Source organism: Zosterops lateralis (genome assembly GCF_965231275.1).
Source record: "Zosterops lateralis genome assembly, chromosome: 8".
In the NCBI taxonomy this organism is placed as follows: Eukaryota; Metazoa; Chordata; class Aves; order Passeriformes; family Zosteropidae; genus Zosterops; species Zosterops lateralis.
In genome coordinates, this window is record NC_139768.1 from 16,851,442 (window position 1) to 16,874,206 (window position 22,765).

General features: G+C 38.9%; 1 protein-coding gene across 1 annotated transcript in view; it reads left to right on the forward strand.

Annotated features, from left to right (window-relative positions):
• CFAP58 (cilia and flagella associated protein 58) overlaps positions 1–19,365 on the forward strand; it is a gene marked incomplete at both ends in the record, with an annotated part of 52,100 nt that extends 32,735 nt beyond the window's left edge. The window contains 3 exons of the mRNA XM_083867013.1: positions 94–198; positions 17,557–17,676; positions 19,192–19,365. Of these exons, the coding sequence (XP_083723139.1) occupies positions 94–198; positions 17,557–17,676; positions 19,192–19,365 (399 nt within the window). The remainder of the gene's footprint in view (positions 1–93; positions 199–17,556; positions 17,677–19,191) is intronic.
• Positions 19,366–22,765: the final 3,400 nt, after the last annotated feature.

Consider the following 22,765-nt stretch of genomic DNA (forward strand, 5'->3'; position numbering starts at 1 on the left):
TTGAACACTGAGATATTATGGTTTTCATTAGCAAAAAAGAAGCAGTAACTTGTTACCATGTATAATTTCTGAAACTCCTTTGTTCTTTCCTAGGCCAGTGACCCCACTACCTTTGAGCTGATTCTGAAAGTACAGAGACTACAGAAGCGTCTTATCAGCAAGACAGGTGAAGTGATAGAGAAAGAATTTCTCCTTCAGGTACTGCAGCACCATTGTTTTGTTGCAAATCATTAATGTATTTGACTTGCTCTGCGTTCTCTGTCTACTGACATGTGCTTTTGAATGTTATTTGTATGCACTTTGGATTTCTTTTGCATGCCCTTTAGATAGCTTTAGGTGGCAGCACTGACTCACTGAAAGAGAACAAACAGCATCAGATTAGTTGATTTTTTTATATTCTGGTTACTGATACTTTGTCAGCTCTGAAAAATACAGTTAAAGGTTGGCTTTAGTTTATTCATGTTGTAGATTAGTCTTCAAATTAGTCTTAGATTTTTTTGAAAGGTTTTTCTTTGTCATTTTAAACAAGTATGTTATGACAAGAACATGAATGAAAATTCCTGATTGATTCCATTTGTGCTAAGCTTGGCTTTTGGCAGGAGGAATCCTAAAGAGTTTCTGTGATTTAGATATGCCGCTGTCTGAGGCATGTTTGATTTCATGGTTTTTTTGCTGAACTTTGCAAAAAAAAAAATTTTTGTGATAGCTTATCTTTTTTTTAACTGTATCAGATGTCCCTTAACCCCAATGATAACAGTAAGATTTATGTTGTAGAATGAAGGAAAGACTGTATTCCTGTAGTGCAAATGTTGCTATCACATATAACAGAGAAGGACTCCAAAGAGTCCTGGCTTTAACCAGAGGTGTTAATCTGGTCTCTCTGGTGACTGTAGGGATAACTACAGATTACCAGCTCTAAGTGTGATTTTTAACATCTTAAATACCCTGATAGTCTTGATGCCTGTGTTGGGTATCACTCACTGGAGAGTAAAATGTGACCTGAATCTCCCTCTGTCTGGAGAAGCAGCTCAGCAAATCTTATCAAAACAGGGTTTGCCTCTATTTATTGTTTCATAGAAAAACATTGATCTGAAATTTCATTTGAATGTAATGTATGGTGTATTATTCCTCTGCTTAGAAAAATGTGATCTTTGTTACATAGCACTGAAATGCTGTCAGTGAAATAGTTAGCTTAAAATGTAGCAAAAATAGCTTCAAATTTACTGTGCTTTACCCATGCGCAAAACACATTCTGTTAGATTTTACATAGTCTCTGTTGCGTAGTCTCTGGCCTTATCCTTAGTATGCTCCTATTTTGCTATTATCTTTATTTTCAGCTGAAGAACTGAGATATAGAGGTATTAAGTTGCCTGCACGAAATAGTAGGTTTTTGAGCTTACATTACTATACAAGCCATTGGTATTATTTTTCTATCTCTGCAACGGTCCTTCTATGGCAACTCTATGACGTTTTTATTATTTTTCTAGATTTAAGACAGGGTTTGGCTATATAAAATCTAATTATTATAGCTAGAATTGCTAATGAGTTCCTTTGTGTTCTTAATTCAGGCACCAATTTCCTGTGTAACAATGCCGAAATGAAGGTTTCCCTCAGAGAAATAATAGTAAAGGCCAAAAATACTATGCTCCACATTGTGTTCAGGGAATTAACATCAACGTTTCTGGGCTCTTTTCTGTTTTTCCACAGTGTTTTGAGTCCTCCATAATGACTGAAATAGGGCTCTTTCATAGCAGGGTGTGGGTATGAGGAGGTAACCAGAGATGGAGAACAATTCCCAGCTCATTCCCTTGAAGAGCTCTATGTGCTACTGGATACAATGACCACAAATTAAGTGTACTAGCAGAGCTGCTTCTGCTGAGTGTCTGGATAACCTGGTACAAGGCATTTTCTTATTATTTGGACTGGTTGTCCTTTTTATGATGATAGTATCTCTTGTGAAATCCTACCCTGATACTCACCAAAACAAAACCCTCACTAGTAACTTACTAAACTGATGTTACCAAATTCCAGACTGCTGTGGGGAAAGAGTGAGCCTAAGGAACACTTCCAGCAGAAGGGAATAAACAGAACAGTAACATTGGCTTTCTGGAGAGAGCTCAGTTTCACACACCAGGAGGGTGGCTTCACTAGACCACCTTCTGGGCAGTTTGAAAGATTTGAAGTGTATTTGAAGCAAAGTATTTGAAAAGTAGTGTAGGATTTGATCCTGACTGAACTTTAAAATTATGAGAAATAGCAGTAATTTAGCTCCAATTTCAGGATTTTTAAATTTTGTTCCCTCAATATAATTTGCATGTTGAGAATTTTTTTTTTTTTAACTTTTTTTAAAACTTTTTTTTAACTCCTGGTAAACCCTTCATGCTCAAAGGCATTCAGCATCTCTTTATTATGGATCTCTCCTGGAAGTCAGCTCTGTTCAGTTCAGTCACTGCTCATTTGCAGGAGTGGGGAATTGCTGATGACTGGCCTGTGCCTGCTTGGCAGAACATCCCCCATATTCAGAGCTGGAGCCTGCAGTTTGAGGGATACAAACTTAGTAGTTCAGAGAAGGACTGCTATACCTGTGTTATGTTTTCTTGCATAAGTCACACTTCCTCACCCCCAGTCACCCTCATCCACATCTTGCTCTGTAACAAGGGCATAGCCATTGGGTGTATCAGCTTTAAAATGATCTTAATCTCTTGCTTGCCATACATAATCTTTTTTCATGTGTGTGTTTGGCCATCATGCCAGCAAACAGGATATTTGTTTAAGGTGAAGCTTGTATCTGTGTCTAATATGCATATATAGCATAAATTCCCTCACATCAAAGTGTATTAATAAAATAGAGTACAAAAAACCTTGTGTGTCGAATACTGAGCATTAAAAACACCTTCGGAGCGTAGAAATAACCCGTGTGAGGAAATGGTTGAGCCCAGTGTCAGCAACCTGCAGTTTGATTTGTAGGGTATTCACCCTGCTGCATACTCATGCAGAGCCATAATGTTTTTATAAAGGAAAAATAATTCCATTTGTATTGCATGCACTGTAGTTCTGTCTTCTTTTTTTACTTTTTGGTAAATGGTCTTTTAAATAAAGTGCAGGGAGCAAGGTTTCAGCTGGATATATAAATGGAAATTTTTGCTAAATAAGGATCACAGTATATAGATTCGTGTAGTAAAGCATTTGCTTACCTTACCTGCTCCTGATGTGCATTTGATCATATCCTTTTTATTAGCTTTTTCATTGTTTCTAACCTGTCATTTCTTAAAAACTGAGGCAGATGTAGAAGCAAGCTGCAATCCATGCTACATGATTAAAAAGAATGATTTGCTATATTTTGGTCAGAAAATTTAGATTGCTGACAACAGCTTGACTCTAAAATCTCATGCAAAAATCTATCTTAACCAGTCATCAGGACACATTTTTTGGATATGCTGAAAGACAGTGAATATGCAGCATGCTGAATGTTGTATTTTGCCAGAACAGCTTTTCAGAGTTGAACATTTTAGTAAAGTAAAGGTGTAAAAAGATGTCCTATGTTAGAGAAATTACTAAAGTCTTTTCTTGTTTCTGATTTATCTGTGCCCTGTTGCCACAGCATCTTGGGTTATAAGATATCAGCTCTCATATACCAAATAAATGTGGTCATCTTGAGATGCTACTTTGAAGAGTAGGTGCAAAGCAGGTGGTCATACTTTCTCTTTTAATACAGGCATTCTCACAGTTGTGAGCTGCTGTGGTGATGAAAAATGCTGTCTTAAAAATCAGATCCAAACCCAAGGTCTTGAATACTTATGATCTATAAAAATCCAATGGTGTTTTTTCCAAACATAGAAAATGTTACTTCAGGGATAGCCAGTTTTCCTGTCTCGGTCATTACCTTCCTTCTGAATTTATGCAGTCAAGACAGAGCATTTTTTTTAGTTCTTTTCTAAACTGTTGAGTAATATTGCAGGGCTTTGTTGAGAAATACATTGTATGTTATCCAGAACATCTCACTGATGGGTGAAGGTTTTGTGAACACGTGTGGGATGAATGACATGTGCTTTAAGGCCATAAGGAATAATTATTGATAAACAGGAGTGTCTGCAAATCCTGATTGCAAAAATACAGTTGCTCCCTTTGCATGTGGGGCAAATCCCTCCTGTGACTGAAGCTCTGCTCTGCTGTGTACTGAGCAATGATGTGGTAAACTGGCAGTGGAAAGTATTACCTTGTTAGGATTATGATTAGTGTGGTTTTAGGAACTTATCCCATTAAAAGTGAATTATGCACTGCTTTATTTGTTTCAAATTTAGTTCTATCTCTTCAGAGCAAACTCCTCTAATTTGATTTTATGTCTGACTGAGCAGAATTTTATTCAGCTGCATGTCTTGGAATGGATAACAACATAAAGATTCACATTATATGTCAGTTATCTCTTTTGTCAGTCATCTCAGAAGATTGTTCCTAAATGTAAAAGAAAGTGCAACCTAGATTATTTATTCAGGGAGGCAAAGGCAAATGTCTTACTTAAGCCTTTGCATGTAGTAGTGTAGCATTGTTCTTCTATGCATTCATATTTTTAAACGTTATTGTTTTAAGTTGTCAGCAATCAAAGCCCAGGACTGGGCAGTCAGGATGTGATGATGTGCTGACTGTGTCTTGAGCTCATAGTTCAAAGAGTGCAAAGGCAAAAGGCATGATTAGCTCATGTATCTGACTCAGAGATTACAGACAGATAGCACCCACATGTCCTTGCATTGAGCCAAGTTTTGAGCTAAGTTTCAATCCCCCCAGAGAACTGACTGTCCCAGTGACAGAGAGTAGGAGGAATTGAAGGGATGCTGCTGTCTCCAGCCCAGTTCCATTTCAGGTATTGTGAAACACAGGGACGGGAGAACAAGAGACTTTTCTCTGTGACCTTGGGCAGGCTACTTAGCTTGTGCATTCCTCGCATCAAGTACAAAGGGAACAAAGTAATTTCCATTCTTGTACTGGTGTGTGAATGAATATATTAGAGAGATGACTCAATTCAGTAGCGAAACACTCAAAATAGGCAGATGTTTTATTTTATTTGTGCTAACTTGGTAGTAGAGCTGTTCTATCCAGTTTGAGGTGCTTGTTGCTATAGTGTCTGAACATATACATAACCATCTTTATTTCTCAAAGCTGGTACTATAGTTTCATAAAGAAATCTGCTTTAGAACAGTGTTACTGTGTGGGTTTATACAGGTTGGCATCTATTGAAATCGAAGTTTTCTTCCAAGAAATGAAGGAGCTTGGAGATTTGCTTCCCTGTATTTGTTATGCAGTCCCCCCCATTTATTATATAAAATACTTTTTTTTAATCTCGTGGGGGTTTTTCAGCCCACTTTATGGGAGCCTAGTCCTTCTGAAAATCATTTTTTTCCCTAGCTTGGGGGTTTCAAGAAGCATGCTTCTGCTAAGATCTCTCACAGTGCTCAAGTAGCTTCCACATAAGAGAAATGTGTGCTCAAATGCTGAGTAAGAGATTTTCTCATCAGACAACATGCTAGGAAAAAGAAGTGAATACTCTCCCTATGCTCTACCTTTATTTTGGTATTCTTAAGGCCCAGATGAGTTTTATCATAGATGTTATCTTTGCATCTTCAAAATGGTTGAGATGTATTTTACTCTCTCAAATTTGACATTTATTTTTTTGGTGCCCAGTGTAGATTCTACTTGGATTTGAGAGTTTAACCTACTTGCATGTTACAGGTAGGGTACAGAGTCCGAGCTGGGGATTTTTGGGCAGAATTGTCTATTTTCATAAAAAATAACTGCAAATCGCTTCAGGAAACTAATGACTGTAGAATCCCTAAAAGTCTCTATTGACCTGCCCATTATTGTTCCTCTGTCATCTTGTCTTTAGAGAGATTTCAGCAGAGGTAGCTTGGGAGAGTGCTTTGTATGCACTGAAACTTACAGGTGAACTGCAAAATCCACTGCCAAAATGCAATCCTTTCTTTACTGCTCCTTTATCATTTATATATGAAGTCAGCCTTTTGAAGGGATTTTCCATCCAAAAATGAAAAGGGAAATTTTCTTTTTAGCTTTTTATAGTGCAGTAGGACTTGGTGCTTTTCTATCTCTGTTTCCTGGAGGATTTTACTTCCTCTGGAAGCACTGGATTAATACCCTATCTTGCAGCTCAAGCTAGCAGTTCTCTCAGCCCTCAATTAAAGGGGTGAGTATATTGAGCTCTAGGCCTTTTCCACACTTAAAAGCCCCATTTCTACCAGCCAAAAAGTAACTTTTCTGATTTAGCTTATACCAGCTCTTGAATGGCAGAAGACTTTCCTGCCAGTAAAACTGCATCTAATTGCGTAGACAGTAGTTGGCATAAACATATCAGCACAAGGGAATTGCACCACTAACTGAACTGAAATTGGCCAGAATTGTCAAAAACCACAAGAAAAAGCTCTTCAGGTATGTAAACAACAAGCAGAAACAGATGGAAAATATTGGCCCACTGGATAGGAGTTGGATAGGAGAAGTGAAATAGCAACAGTTCTTTAAAAGAGTGGAGTTTGACAAGGGCAAGTGTGAGGTCTTACAGCTGGAAAATTCAATCCAGGAGTGCAGGAGCAGGCTGGGATCTACCTGGTTGGGGAGCAGCTCTCTGGAAAAGGACCTGGCCAGCCTGATGAACAACAAGCTTAATATGAGTGAACATTTTGCTGCTGATGCAAAGAAGGGCAACAAGGTGCTAGGTTATGTCAACAAGGGCGTCAGGTAATTCCTGATGGAATAACATGGACGGAGGGTATTCCACTCTACTCAGCACTTGTCAGGCCACACACGGAATACTGTGTTCAGTTTTGGTCCTTGCTATATAAAAAAGATGGACAGGCTGGAGTGGGTCCAAAGGAGGGCCACAAAGACGATCAAAGGATTGGGAAGCTTGCCATAGGAGGAAAGTCTGAAACTACTGGATTTGTTTGGCTTTGGGAAAACAAGGCTAAGGGGAGACCTTATAACTGTGTCCCAATATTTAAAGGGGGGTTGGAAAGAAGATGGAGATTTTCTTTTTTACAAGGAATCACATGGCAAAGATGAGGGTAATATGTACAGGTTACTCCTATGGAATTCTGGTTATACACAAGAGGGAAGTCATTAACAATGAGAACAATTGGAAAGCATGGCAATAATCTCCCTAGGGAACTGGTGCATTTCCTAACACTGGACACTTTTAAGATCCATCTGGACAAGGTACTGGGCCATCTCGTCTAGATGATGCTTTTGTTGAGGCAGGCTAGACCAGATGATCCTTCAGGTCCCTTTACAACCTTCTATTCTATGATTCAGAGATTTAAAAGGTGTCAATTTAAAATTTAATCCCAAAGCCCTTGCATGAGTTGTCCCATTAAAGGAACAACAAATTTCCTGTTTGCTCTCATAGATGTATATTGGTCACAAATATAAGCAAATGGGAGTGAAGGAAAGATTGGACCATATGAATCTTGAGGTTTACTTCCAATGTAATATTCTATGATTCTGAGGAAGCTAAGCTGCCAAAATATCTAGCCATTGTTCAGATGGTTCCTGATGTAGGAGAGGGGAGGGAAGGGCAGAAAAATGCTCTTCTGTCCTTATAAAAAACTTAAGTGTTGCTACATACCATAAGGGAACAAGAGAGAGAAAACAGTACCTGGTGGAGTGTGAGGTTTGAGGTTATGACTCCAGTTCTAAGTTGGTGACCGGGATTTCAAGGGATTTGCATTGAAGTATAGAAATGGAAAATACCTTAAGGACTCAGGCCTAACATTTACTTTTTGGCTTTCAGCTGGATATGAATCATAAAGAAAAAGTTTACTTCCCCAGTGCCATGAGGAATTAGGCTGATGTGTCAAAGGCACACTGTAAGAGTAGCCTTGATTTAGACTCCAAAGACAAGCTCTGTTCTTTTTTCAAATGAAAGAATAACATGTGCCCATGAACTCTGGCTGCAACCCAATTCTAACTTGTGATGGACAAAAAAATACCTCCTTAGCAGCTCGATATTATGATATATAAAAGTCTGATGAATTAGTGCCATCAAAATAATTTCAGTCCAATACCTTGAAACTTATTTGAACTGGAATCTCCAATGTGGTATGAAGTGACATGTGGAGTTACCTAATGCATCAAGTCATCCTTTAGGACTGCTCTTAGATTCTTTCCTTCTTGTGCCATTCTTTTATTTTCCTTTTGTTGTGTTTGAAAGGTTCATTGCTAAACTAGGACTTTGAATGAGGATTTTAGCTTTGACTCTAAGTGGAGATGTTTTATATTTACTATTGGTTTTAAATTGAAGAGTTAATGTCTTTCAGTGATTCTATGCCTGGCATGATGATTTTTCCATGGAATTAGAATATCTCTGGTGTCTTTTGTTCTGACACAGGTCATTTTTTCCCAATTAACTTATTTAATTTTTAAAAAATTGATTGTGTAGCTGGTAGGGTTCTGTGAGTTAGGCAGAACCACTGACATTAAGCCAATTGTAGGATAATTGTTTCAAATCTTGGTGCAATTTACCAGGGCTCATATGCAATCCTGTGATGATGTAGTAAGGAATCATATCTCAAAAACATGAACGGTATGAGTCCCCTGTGTGAAGGTCTCTTGAGGGTTTGTGTATCTACCTGAAAGTTTTGTGTAAGCTTTAATAATTCAATAGATATCTGAGGAATGTTCAGGTCTTACCCTAGCTCTCTTCAGAAAGGAGTTGATTTCTATTTCTGCATCTTTCCAATACACTTCTTGGTGCATTAGTTTATTTTAGACCTTCTAATCTCAGTCCATCTAGAATTAGAAGATGTTACATGCTATAGAAATTTACAGCATGATAAACTGCTCTTAAAAACACACTGACATTTAGATTCTTTCCCTCCTCCCACATGTGTTGCAATTCAAGTGGAAGAGAATACAGTCTTCCCAGAAAAATAGCCTTTTTTTTCCCTGGTATGTTTGTTTAAACAGGGTTTTGAAAAAATGGGTAGGAAGTATGCTGATCACTTTAATGTCACCAGAGGAAGATAATTGGATGCTCTTTAGGGTGAGAAAATAATTTTCCAGTAATAATAGTGCAAATATTTCTGGTACTGAGAAATGGGAGGCAAAGCAGATTACCTAGTGCTCAAACAAAATACTTTTGGTGAACAGTTTTCTTAGTGGAAGAGATAATTTTTACTGACTCTTTGTGAAACTACCCTGCTCTCATAAACAAAACAGATTTCCCATGATAAATGGATTTGGACAGAAGCAAGGTGCAAGTGTATTTGAGAAAATAACTTCTGGGGATCTGCACCATTTTTAGCTCCTATAATGATGTTTTGGTCAGAAATATTCAGATGCCATTTACAAAGCTGAGGAAGTTGAAGGCAGAGTAAAAATCCCTTAGGGTTTATAGGTGGCAAATATACATGAATGTTGAATCTGTTTTACAAGTTTTTTAAAAGAATTGAAAATTTACTTTAGTTTGAGCTTGGAAGAGAACTCTAATGGGTCATCGGATGTCATCCCTCCTCATCATGCAAGATTGTTTTATTTACAATTTATTTACAAATACTATCCTTCATAGATGAGTGTCAAGCATAGTTTTGTGTCCTGCATTCTAATACATGCACTCCCAGTCCACAAAGTTTAGCATGCCTGAAGAGGTTGTTGTCTTCAAGTACACTGTGGCTTGTTGTAATTTTCTCCCACATTTGTAACCTCCTGCTGTAGTCCAGGGCTGCTATTTCTAAAAAGTGAGGAGCAGGTTGTATTGACACAGCCACCAACATGGTGGCCCTGGGAGACTGAATGTCATTCCTGTGTGTCTTCAAGGAGTTTTAGTGAACTTTAGCAATTCATGTAATAACTCTTTGTGTCCAGAACTCTTGTAGAATGAGAGGAGGATCACTGGCCTGGCTGGAAGCAGTTCTTCAGGATGTGTACAATAAAGATTTAATACCATTCAGATACTGGAACAAGGATGCTGTATAAAGACCTAAGACACAGCACTGTCATCTGTAAGCTGCATCAGCAAAACAGAAACAGTGATCACCAAAGTGTTTTTTTCAAATGTGTTGTGTTTGGTTTAAACCCAGAATCCTGAGCACAGATACCTTGTATCATTAGACTGAAAATATTTTGTAAAATGACCCAATCTTAAATTCTTAGTCAGAATTGCCCTTAACTTCAACATTAGTTTGCTAGAATAAAGCTTTGGATAAAAAAGTTTGGGAATTTTTCCAGTAAATAACAAATAACTGAAAACAACCTTGTTTACTCCTCATTCCTGTGTTCAGCATGTATCTGAGAAGGAAATAAATCTGCTGTGCACCCCAGGGTAAAGTATATTAATCAACCAGTTATCTTGTTAAGGGAAAATAAATGACTCGCTGTGCTGACTGAATACATTGCAGTGCACAGACTTTGCAGTGCTGCAGCAATCCAATACTGACTGTCAGCTATCCAGAATCTGCTAGAGCAGCTTAAATACTGGAGGAGTGCAGCAGCAGTGTAGCAAAACATTCACAAGCCTGTATTCTATAGGGTGGCCCAGAGCTAGAGGTACATCTTTGGTATTCACCATTTGGCAGGTGTTCTTGTGTTAAAATAAGGAGTGTTCTGCTCTTCCCTCAGCAGCAAGATATGGACAATCTACACTATCCCAGTCAGTGATGGATTATTATCTTGTATGACAGTTGCAACAACAGCAAAACCCTACAGAAAATTCCTTCCACAGGGACAGACTAGATTTGTCCTGTTCCAGTTCTTTTATTTTCATTCTTACAGTGAATGGTGCTGTTGTTGAGGGAACACATGCAGAAGGATGCTGCAGCTAAGACTGTTTTGCAGCTGTTAGAGGAAGCCAGGCGGAGCCACTGTGGCTGGTTTTTTAGAAAACTGGCTTAAATGGGACATAGGAGGACACAAACAGGTGTATAAGGAACTCCATTTCTCCACTCTTCTCTTGACACATCCAGAAATGTGCTGCTGAGTGCACAGGAACCACGAAGCTCCATAGGGAGAGTGTCTGCCAAATAGGGTGCATCAGTCAGCCAATTGCTGCACCTCTTGCAGCACCTCGCAGAGCCCAAGGCTTCCCATGCCTGTCTGATCTTTAAGCTGTAATCTTAAACGGGGCATGGGACACTTGAACACAGCAGTTATCTTTACATGGACATTAGGATTCACTGTCTTTCCCCTTCCTTTAGTCCTGTTTCTGTTTCTTTGAATTTTAAGAATCAGGCAAGGGGAGCTGAAAGAGAACTCCTTGAAGAATAGCAGAGGCTCAGCTCTAATAACAGTGAGTCTGAAGGAAGCCATGCATTAAAACATTCATGATTTCAGGATTGCTATGTGTGTTTCTTAGATGTACTGTTATTTCTTAATAGGTTCCAAAATGTAACAGGAGACTAGTCTTTCTTCCCTGAGATACTTGATGTATGCAGGGGAACTCTGCTGTCCTGTCAAAAAGATGTATGTAGGCTTTACTGCCTTGTTAAACAGGTATTGTAGATTTAAGTGGTGGCTTGACTTTGAGACAGCTGTTCAGAGGCAGCAATTCCAGAACACCAAAGGACTTGAAGCAAAGTGCTCTCATCTTTCAGGGAAATCTTATGATCTAAGTCAAGCCAGTGACTAAAGAGACGTAGGTGCCTAACTTAAAAATAGATATTTCTAGAAGGAGCTTTACAATCTCTCTGACCCTTCAAGGTCATCTATCAGATCAGTCTGAAATGAGAACAGAATCTGGGCCTACTGGGAATCCTCATCCCAAGATATCACCTGCAGGAACAGCTAATCATTATCAACAGATTTGTGATAATTTTCCTTTGATTAATCTAAAATTTTAAAAATCTTAATGGCTATTCAATAGTTGAAATACATGCAGTTTCACTGACATTAAAATACAGAGGGTTTAAATCAAATAGTCTAGATCTGGAGAAGAGACTTAATTTTCTTTTTTATTTCATTTTTTTTCTTAGAACCCTGTATAAAGTAATTATTACACAGTAAAAAGTCCCCCATCATTTGCTTTGTAGACTTATTCACTTAGAATATTTAGAAACCTTATTAATAAGATTTGTATCAACCTTTGATCTCCTTCAGGTCACTATAAGACAAACTGCTACTAGAATGCAAAGCAGAGATTTATTTAGAGCTCTCTTCAACCCAACTGTCCAGCAGCAGGCACTGTGAAAATAGTTGGAATATGTTACATCAATCCCTGTCATGTCAGGGGTAATTCTCACCTTCAAGGAACAGCTCACTTTCACGCGTGTGTATGTGTGTGTATTTCTACTCACACATATAGAACAGGAGATAATTAATTGATAATCTTCTGCAATGTAAAGTAGAAACACTGTGATTAAATGACCTACTCTGATTAATGATTTTGTAAACTCTTGTGTCATGTCAAAAGTAAAAAGGGTACTGCAGCTGTTATTTCAGCAAGACACATCCATGCCATTTTCTTTGGATAGGTTGTTAAACTTATTTCTCAGAGTTCAGAAGTTGAAATGAGAGGAGTATATGTAAGTTGTTTGTTCATTGGAAAAAAAATTGTTTTCCTACACCCTTATTAGGGAAGATCAGATAGTAACAGTTTCTAGCAATAATAATAAAAATAATTTGCAGTTGCACTCCAAGTGCAAATGCTCATACTTTGTTGTTCCTGGAAGATGGTGATACTACAGCATTCAGCTCTTGCTCTTGCAAAAACAGTCAAGGGTGAAGACCTTACAAAGTGCTCCAAGGTGTTTTTTCCCTCTCTCATTAAGCTGTTTTAAAATCTGCACCAGTCAATTTGGTGCAGTCTGGTCTGTGCCAAAGGAAACAGATTTGCTCTTGAGAAGCATTATCATCAACTGGAGAAATAAGTTACAAGACAAGTTTGAGTGGTGCAGATTTCACCAAAGATGAGATTATGCCAGCCTTTCCTTCAAGCTGGTGTTTTTCACAGGAAAGCAGTGTTAGTGTTGCTGCACTGTGAAGGTGCCTCAGTGTCCTCTTTCAAATAATTAATTTACCCAATAAAAAAATCTTACATTGGACAGTTAGAGAAGTGTCTAGGTGATAATGAAAACAAGAGCTGTTCTAGGGAACTGCATCCTTGCAAGGATGTTTGCTGGTGGATGTGGAATAGACAGGAAAGAGCAGGAGCTTTTGGAAAGTGTTTACAGAGAAAGTTTACACTGCACATTTCTCATAGTGCTGCAGGCAACTTTCTTCTGTTATTATAAAATTTGTGAAGGTCACCATATGCTAATTTTTTTTCTTTACCTCATAAAAATTCTAAAGATAGATGTCCTATGCCAACAGCTACTTCTAGGTATACACAATAACAAATAAATGTAGGGCTTGTACAGCTAAAATGGCTATGACTAGATATGTGTGTCTATGTATATATTTAATCCAGATTTCCATGTCCTGTTTAACACTTACGAAGAGGAATCACCACCCCTAAGGACGCTCTGCTGCTGCATGACATCGTAAACAAACTGCCTCTGGAGTTCAGCACAGCACTGACATTTTGGTTATAGTGCCAATAAACAAGAAACCCCCTGTGGCACATTGACTGACTTGTTATCCCCACCAAAGCCATGAGGAACTGTAGAGTGCTTGCACGGTTCTATATTGCTTTCTCCACCTTACTAATTAATATTAGAATTTTTATTTAGATTGAATTTTTAAGGACTGCTGCCACACACTACACACACTTTTGCGCTACATCTTTATCTTGTGGAGTTTTTTCTTTAGCTCAGTTGCAGGAGACAGGAACTGACATAAATTAAATTTACTCTGATGCAAAGTCTTTCAGATTTTTTTTTAAGTAATTCATGTGATAGAAAGCTTTTGGTGCATAATAGGATTTTTGTAGGTCTAGTGGAGAAAGCTCTTGGGGTGCTGCTATGCGAGGTAAATTTGTTGAATTATCTATTTGGAAAGAAGCTGATAAAAATGAGGAAGCTGGAATTGCAGGGCCTATTTCTGCTGTGAATACGTCTTCATTAAATGTATGGTCATCCATCATCTCTGGTTCAGAATAAAACCCTGGGCAAAATAACAAGATGTGTCATTTCCTGGTGTCATGGTGAGGGACAGGACGACACAAAATGGGGTCACATCTTTAGAGCTCTGTTCCAGCCTGGGAGTGGTGAATGCTTCCCATTCCCTGTCAATGGCTGTGAATGCCTTGCTGTCACTTTGGGAATGTGTCTGATGGTACTGATGGTTCTTCTCACGTGCAAAAGCAAATGGGGCTGTGCTGGTCAGCAGCAATCATACTTCTGAAGTAGGATTTTGCTGGCAAAAAAGATTCTTCTTGCTGAAGATGGAGCCAACTCGTGACCACTTAATCCTGGACAATCAACTGAAATTTGCCAAATGCTAGCCAGTCTTCTGGAGAAGAAAATGACTTTTTCTCAATTTGCTGTAGAGCAAGCAGGCCAGGAGAACTACAAAATATGGCTGAGACAGCATCTAGTTAAATTTAGGGGAAAGCACTGCTTACTTCTCCACTCTCCCTCGCCAAATTAATGGGTGAGAGACTTAGGGATGGAGAAAATTACTGTCATGGCTGGGCCTACAGACAGATCTGCAAGCTCTTTGGAGATCCCTTGGGAAACAAATCTAAGACAGGAAGGGCTGTTCTAACAATAACGTGCAATTTTATTTGCAGAATTTTTACAGCAGGTATTCACAGAGGTGCTGAAATTCTCTTTGGAATGCCTGAAATTTAACTGTAATTCTCAGCCAGAGTGTCCCAGTGTGCCCTACATACACAAAATCAATGTGACATCATCTCTCACCATCATCTTGGCTTAGTTTGTATAATAAACTAGTGAAGCTTGTTGATGTTATGGGCTCAGTCCTACAGCCACACATCTGCTGGATTCCATGGCAATTTCGTGGTGTAAGGATCCCGTAGAAAGCTTTGTTACTGGCCTAGACCTGATCTGAACATAGGTACATTTCTCTTACCAGTGAAGACTTTAAAGCATGGATTTACAGAGATTTGAAGGATCTTCCTTCACCTCAGGAAGAAGTGCTGTGCTTTGCAGTGTGTTTGTGACTCTAAGTTCCTTGACCTCGAAACCTCTGAACTGTGGAAAGAAAGATGTGTGTTGTGATGGCAGCCTGGTGTGAGGATAGAGGGGAATGTGAGGGGAGGCAGTTTGGGATGAGCCAAAGAAACACAGTCATAATGGATTGACAATATATTACAGAAGACAAAGCTTTTCTTTATGCATTTGTACTGATATATTTTTCTTGTTCATTTCTGATTTCTTATGTGTAGAGATGGAAGCACCTGGACATGCACCTTGTGACTCAAGTAGATTTACTCTTGTGGTTGCTGTTTTAAAATTAATTGAAATTAATTAATTTCTTTTTAATTGATTTTTTGGATTCTGTGGTAAAATTTCAGAAATTACAGAAATACCAACCTGTGAATACAAGCTTCTGCTGAGGAGGAAAGAAGTATCCACGGTTTTCTTTTAATGTTTTGCTGACATATGGTTCTTCTAACCCAGTGACAAATTAATTTCCTAGATGTGAAAGAGATGGACAGTACTTAGCAAGGAAGGACAGGATATGCATTATAAGACATCTGGTTCTGCCTCTGTTGGATTATGGATACAATATACATTGGACACCTAATGAGTCTCTGCTGTATAAAATAGATTCTCCTTACAATAGAATTGTATGCTTTGTCTCTAAATGAGGTTATTATACACACCATTGCACAGTGTTTGAAGAGCTTGGTTAGCCATTGCAGAGGGTTGGGAGAGAAAAAGATTGGAAAACAATTGCACTTAAGACCTTCAATCTATCAGTTGCCCCATATTTATCCAATTTACCATTACACTATTACAAAATACAAATACATAATACAGATACAAATTACAATATATCATATGTGTATATATCAATATACAAATATATATCTTACAAATACAGATACATTCAGAGTTGAAATGTTAATATTGACTGGCCAAATTTTGACAAGGTAGATTTTTGTTTTGCTGTTGTTTTTACCTTGCAGTAAAATCTTACTTCCCCAGAATATCTGGTAGTGGAAATACCACTACGAAGTGGCATAATAACTCTCTACTCAGAATGAATTATCAATTTAGTATTTGCTGCTATGCAAACCTCAGTCTGAGTCTCAGGAGGTTTTGATTCTTCCAGAGATAAACTGTGAACAATTTCATTTATAAGGAACTCTTCCTCAGTAATCTGCAGAATTTAAGGACAGTGCTTGCGAAAGTAAGGCATGATTTGAAATCATTCCATTTTGGGGTCCCAGCTTGTACCATTGTCGTGCATAATTTTCAGAAAATGATGAGGTCTAAAAACTCCAGACTCCTTATGCTCTTGAAGACTGGACACCTAAAATTTTACATCTGCAAAACAGCAAACTACTTCTGAAAACCCTGGCTCAACCACTGATAAAGACCAAATGTAGCAATTCTAGATGATGTGATGGCACCATTTCCCACATCAACAGATGAATTCTGTGGTAAGAGTTGTGGAGAGAGCTTATAAAAAAGACAGCTAAAAGGGGCTTTGTCAAATTCAGTGTAAATAATCATCTATCCTACCTCCTCTATGGCATTTTTGTCTTCATCAGTTAAATCTTTTGTCTGCTAGTCTCCTTTTTAATTCCAGCTGTCAATGTACCAGAAAAAGATGTGATCTTACTAAATAATATTATTTAATAATCTTACTAAATAATACTATTTAATGATCTTATTTTTTCAGGGTAGATAGTAAAACTATTATAATATGCAGCACTATGAAGGTGGCTTTTTTCAGAGCTTTGTTCCTCAGACTGAAAAGTGCACTCTCAAAATACAGCTGAAAGCAGCATTTCAGTACCGAAAGCTGTAAGAGGGTCCATGGTGTGGTTTCTTTTCAGGCATGACAATATCCAACTCCCACAAGTATTACTGTTCCAGCATAAAGGAAGAAGAGACACATGACAAAGAAAAAATATTTGGTAATTGTGCTAGTCATAATTGTTGCTGTTTATAATTTCTTTCCCTTGCCCAGAGCCCCTACAGTTAAACTGAAAGGTTATATATATATAAATCTCTGTGTGTGTGTGTACATGTGCTTTGCAGGCTTCTCTTTGGAAGAAGTAACTCTTTTGTACAGTCCTTTGCTGACATTTCTATAGCCAATCACATCCTGTAGGGTGAAGCTGTGATCCTTAATGCAAGGCAGTGTGACTCGTAAGAAGAAAGATTGCAATAAGCACAGTTTCTCGTCATTAATTTCCCAGCCCTGGATACTCTTCTAGTAACTGCTGAGGTAGAGACTGCTTGCTGGTGATGGTGTTTAAGAGCATTTCATTCGTGGTTTGAAGTAGCTGGATGTTTATCTTAATGAGCTCTCCCATTGCTATCACAACAACTTTAAATACCTTATGGCTAGTGACACACAGGCAGATTTGTTTCTCCAAATACCTTCCTGACTGAGTTGCAATTTTCAGTGAGGTTGACTTCCTCTCAGGCTGTGCTCCTGCTGTAGTAGTTTAATAAGGGCTCTTCCTTCTTGTGTGTTCCTTAGGAAAAGGAGAAGCTGTATGTGGAACTGAGGCACGTGTTGGCCCGACAGCCGGGGCCTGAAGCCGCGGAACAGCTGCAGCAGTTCCGGAACGTTCTCCGGGAGAAGACAAAGCAGATCAAAGTAAGAAGTGCCCAGTGAGCCTGGCAGAGGGGCTGCAGGGGGGTCTGCAATGAACAGTGGGCCTGCCCTAGTGTATTAGACCAGGAAGGCAAGGCCGTCACTGCATCTCCTCAAGGGACAACACAGAGCAGCAAACAAATTTTTTTTGTACATTATGCTACTTTATTTAATTAAAATAGAGGAAAGCTCTTCTTACAATATGAGTTACATATTGTAACATATTGTAACTTATTGTCTTATTACATATGAGCACAATGCTGTAAATATGGTTTTTTTGCATGGGCATTCTGGGATACTGCCAGCTTTTCATTCAGCTTATTCTCCTTCCCTTTATCTTAAATTGTTAATATCTTTAAGAAGCAAATCAAAGCCATTTTGTTTTCTCTTTAACAAACTAGTGGGAATATACTAAGAATCCAGTCTTAAGTTACTGTTGTTTCTCTTGTCATGTATATTTAGATTTGCAGGTTTGGAGATGACAGGAGGAACCTTGACTAACCTCTTGTCGCTCAGAGGGAGGAGTTCCTGCTTCCAAAAGGATCCTGTAGAAAATTTTAAAAGCATAATATTAAAAAGCAATTCTTTGATAGAATTCTATGATATTCTATGAATAAGCTGATCTTCTCTTATTCTTGTCTGCATGAGAGATCAGTCTCCCCAGGAGTTCATCTACTTCTGCAGCTTCTCTCTCTGTTGAAGTCATCATCTCCTGTTCACTGCATCATAATCACGTCTATACTAACCATGAGGAAAAAAATGCAGGAGCAGATGGCCCCTTAGGAAACAAAGAGGCTGTTATGCAAATCTTAGCTTTCCATGGAGGAGAAAAACAATGTAGAAAATGTACAATAGAAGCCAAAGTTTAGCTAAACTGAACGTGATTTGAAGTTCTCCATAGGGTCCTTATTTGTCCTTAATGCAGTCAATTGCTACTTTGTATTTCAGGCACAGCATGCTGTAGCACTATGGCATCCATGCCATTTTGGGGTGCCAGGTCAAGCTATTACCCTTTTGAAAAGAAAGAGCACTATGCATGCTCCTCCTTTTAAAAAAATGTACTGATTCACATGAAAGTGGCTTTGTATTCATATTTACAGTGCCTGGTACTACTTTGCCTGTGTGGATTGAATTTCTCCACTTAGCAGTGCCTCCCTGTGAATAAACCCTATTATTAGATAATTCCCTGATTTATTAAGATCTTAATTTTGGATTTTTGCCCAGCTTTATGTCCCAGAAATTAAGAGCTAATGTATCTATTAATGCCATTCCCATAAAGCTCAGAGTGTATTTTACATGTTGTATTATGGTTAAATGGCATAACCTTTATTTTGTAACATTTTTTAGTTGAACAGAGGTGAGATCAAATGAAACATCAAGATAGAAAAAGAGTTGTGGTAGAAAATTATCATGTCTTACATCATCAAATATAAAAGAAGAAAGTGCTTGTAAAAGTATTCCCTTATGTGTAAGTGAAGCAACATCTCCTGTTTCTGCTGTTTGTGTTTTGTTTATTAGGCTTTGTCTGCAGAACTGAGTATGTGTGAAACACAGAGCAAAGAGTACAAACAAGAAATTGAAAGACTTAACAACGAGCTTCTGGAAGTGAAAAAGAAATATCTGTCTCAGAAATGCAAGGAGCAACAGAAGAAGTATGGGAAAACAGTTTTGTCTACACAACTTTCAGCATAAGATTTTTGTTTTAGACCCTTTTGATCAGAATGTGGCCAATTTTGATTGAGTTGATACAGTTTTGTTGGCTAGTTTCCCTGAATGTTATCCTCCATGTTACTTCAATCTGGTCTGGATTTACCATGATCTATGGCCAGGACAAGAACATCCATCAGAGATGTTGCTGAACATGTTCTGCACTCCAGTTAAATTATTCATACCAATGAGATGGTGCCCAGAGAACACAGATTAGTGTCTTGTCTCTGACATCAAAGCATAGAATTATAGAACAGTTTGGGTTGGAAGGGACATTTAAAGGCCATTTAGTCCAATGCCCCTGCAATGAGCAGGGACATCTCCAACCAGATGAGGTGCTCAGAGCCCCAGCCTGACCTTGAATGTTTCTGGGATGGGGCATCTCCCACCTCTCTGCGCAACTTGGGTCAGTCTTTCACAACCCTCATAACAGAAAGTTTCCTTCTTATATCTAATCTAAATCTACCCTCCTTTAGTTAAAAACCCCTTACCCTTGTCCTATTGCAACAAGATTTCTGGGGTGTGAGTGCACGGGCTGGCTCATGTCCAGCTTTCTCCCACCAGCACCCCCAAGTCCTTCTGGGCTGCTCTCCATCTGTTTATCCCCCAGCCTGGACTGATGCCAGGGGTTGCCCTGACTTAGGTGCAGCACCCAGCTCTTGTTCTTGTGGAACCTCAAGAGATTCCTATGGACCCACTTCTTGAGCTTGTCCAGGTCCCTCTGGATGGCATCCCATCCCTCAGGTGAGCGACTGCCCCATTCAGCTTGTTGTCATCTGAAAACTTGCTGAGGCTGCTGACAGTGGACTTTACCTTTAATGAAAGATTTCTTAGATTTCTGCAGTCAGATGATGTGATCTGATACCAAGTTTTTCTGTATGCACAGAAAGCGTTTTGTCTTTCCATTCATTTCCATCCTCAGCCTGTGCCTTCCTCACACACTAAAGCACACAATTCTCTACAGTTGCTGAATATAATTCAAAGTTGTCTTTATCACTTCTTCCTTAATCCCATTTCAGACAGCAAACAATTTGATGACTAAATTAGCAAAATAACCAGCGATAAACTGACTTTTGTCCATCTGCAAATTGCATAATGTTACCTTAATATTTGGAATTAGCAGCAATTGTGCAGTGCTAATGGCCTTTCTGGAGCTTTAGGATCAATATGTGAGGTTACCATAATGCCTGATAATCCATTTCCAGCAGCTAAATGTCTCCTTCACAGTAGATTTGATGTTTTCATTTTGGCATCATGTCTCTTTCTGTTCTTAAAGTGAGAAGAAATTCACTCACATTTTGTTGTTGTATCTCACCTAGAATTAATTCCTGTCATAAAAACTCCACTTGCTAAAGACATAATTGCTTTAAAATAAAACAAAAAATACTGTGGGAGTTGACGGCGGCTAAACTGGGGCATGTTATACAGTGAAAGGGATTTCATGTTGAAAGTCATTTAGTGCTGGATACACTGTTTATGGGTTCAGGATAGATACCTGCCACTGGGGCAGCTTGTCATGTTGTTCTTTTGGGCAGGCATGTCTGTAGTCTGATGGGCACTGGTGTCTTTGTGACATCTGTGTTTTGGAAGCAAATTTAGGTGCTGTTAGTGGTGCTTCTGCAGGCTGGCATCATCTTGTGGTCCCCACCACAGCCTCAGGAGGCACCAGCACTCTGCTGCCAGCTCTGGCTTGCACCTCTCTTGTCTTGTGGCAGCTGAGGAGTGGTGTTGGACTTTGCTGTCCTCTGCCCCTCATGGCTTTGTGCCCCAGTCAAGCCTGTTGGTCTGCATCCTGCACAGAGGCATAACTGGGCATACCAGTCCTGGTTAACAGCAATTTCTGCTCTTTCTAGGCTGTGCTTTGTGTTGGCGAGGGAAACAACCTTGTGCAGCCCTCCTTTTCCAACCTGCCAGTTGTGCAAGACACATCACTGGCTTTCTGCAATAGAGAGAACCTGTTGTGCAGTCAGGTTCTTCCCCAAGGAGCCCTCTTTCCTGCCATACAGCCATTCCACACCACTGCTGCCTCAGGCAGGGCTGGACAGGCAGTGTCTGCTGTGTGGATGCTGGCCACAGAGCCAGGGCCATTTGATTCATACAGTCTCAGACTTCTCTAAATCCCAGCTGACAGAAAACCACTGAGTTGATTCTCTATCTTGCTGGCTAATGTTAACATCATGTCTGAAATAAATGTAGCTGGTTTTGCTAATAAAAAGAGGCTCCTGTCAGGACAATAGCATTAGCAACATTATTGACTACTCTGGTACAAAAGAGAATTAATACTCTCAGATAACCTTACACAAAGTTATCATCTAAAGCTTTTATTGATTTTCACAAGATAGCTTTGAGTTGTGATTTAACATCTTGGTACTGAATAAATGCAGCTTTTCATGTGATGTTGAAGGAATATAGTGACAGTGGGAATTTAGCTTTGTTTTGTGTTAAAAATGAAAATTCAGTGTTTAAGATTTTGGTTGTGAATTTGAAATCCTCTTTTTCAGCTTTCTGATTCTGAATATTGCTTTTCCCAGTTGTCTTAGCCGTTCTTTTTCTCTCTCTTCCTATTTTTAACTTCAGCTTCTTGAACCCTTTCTGCATCACTATTTTCCTAGTTGCTTCTAGCACCAGGATCCCGTTTTGATCTTGGTAAGGATTTGTGAGAAAATATGAAGCTTAAATCCACACCAGAGACCTAATCCAGCAGTCCTGTACATGTAAATAACTACACTGAGGGATGCCAGTAGTGACTGGGAGTTTTTGCACGTGGCTGGTTGCACATTAATTCTGCATAATATATTATAGTATTCAGTTGCATAGAATTTTCCATACTGATGAGCACATCTGTTTATTGTCTCCATGGGAGCATGAGGAAAAAATGAGCATGGATTCTGGATCATTTTCTCTCCCCAGACTTGGAAGCCCAATAGTGAGATGGGATAAATCTAAATACAGAATGTTTGTTTTTAGTACTGTCAGCTGGCATATCCATTAGGGCTACATTGATACGATTAAAAACCAGTTATAAATGGTTTGCACTGTTAACTTCATCTGTGCCACCTTTTGGCTTTTCTGCTACCTCTTTAATCGTCAAATTTGGAAAAGGATGTATAACTAAACATCTGACATGGTTTCTCTGAGCTTCTTCCTATCCTGACAGTTATTTAGGGGCAAATAGAAGAATAATAATTCCAGAAGTGTTTTCTTTTCCCTTACTGGGGAGTGAGCAAAGATACTCTTGTGACAAGGCTAGATTTTGTAGTAGAGTGGTTACACTCACATTTGTGTCTCAGTCTCAGTGACTGTGAAATAAAATAATGGTACTGACCTTCTTGGTAAAGCCTTGAGATTTCTGCTGTTAGGATAAACTAGAACTTCATAAAGCTCC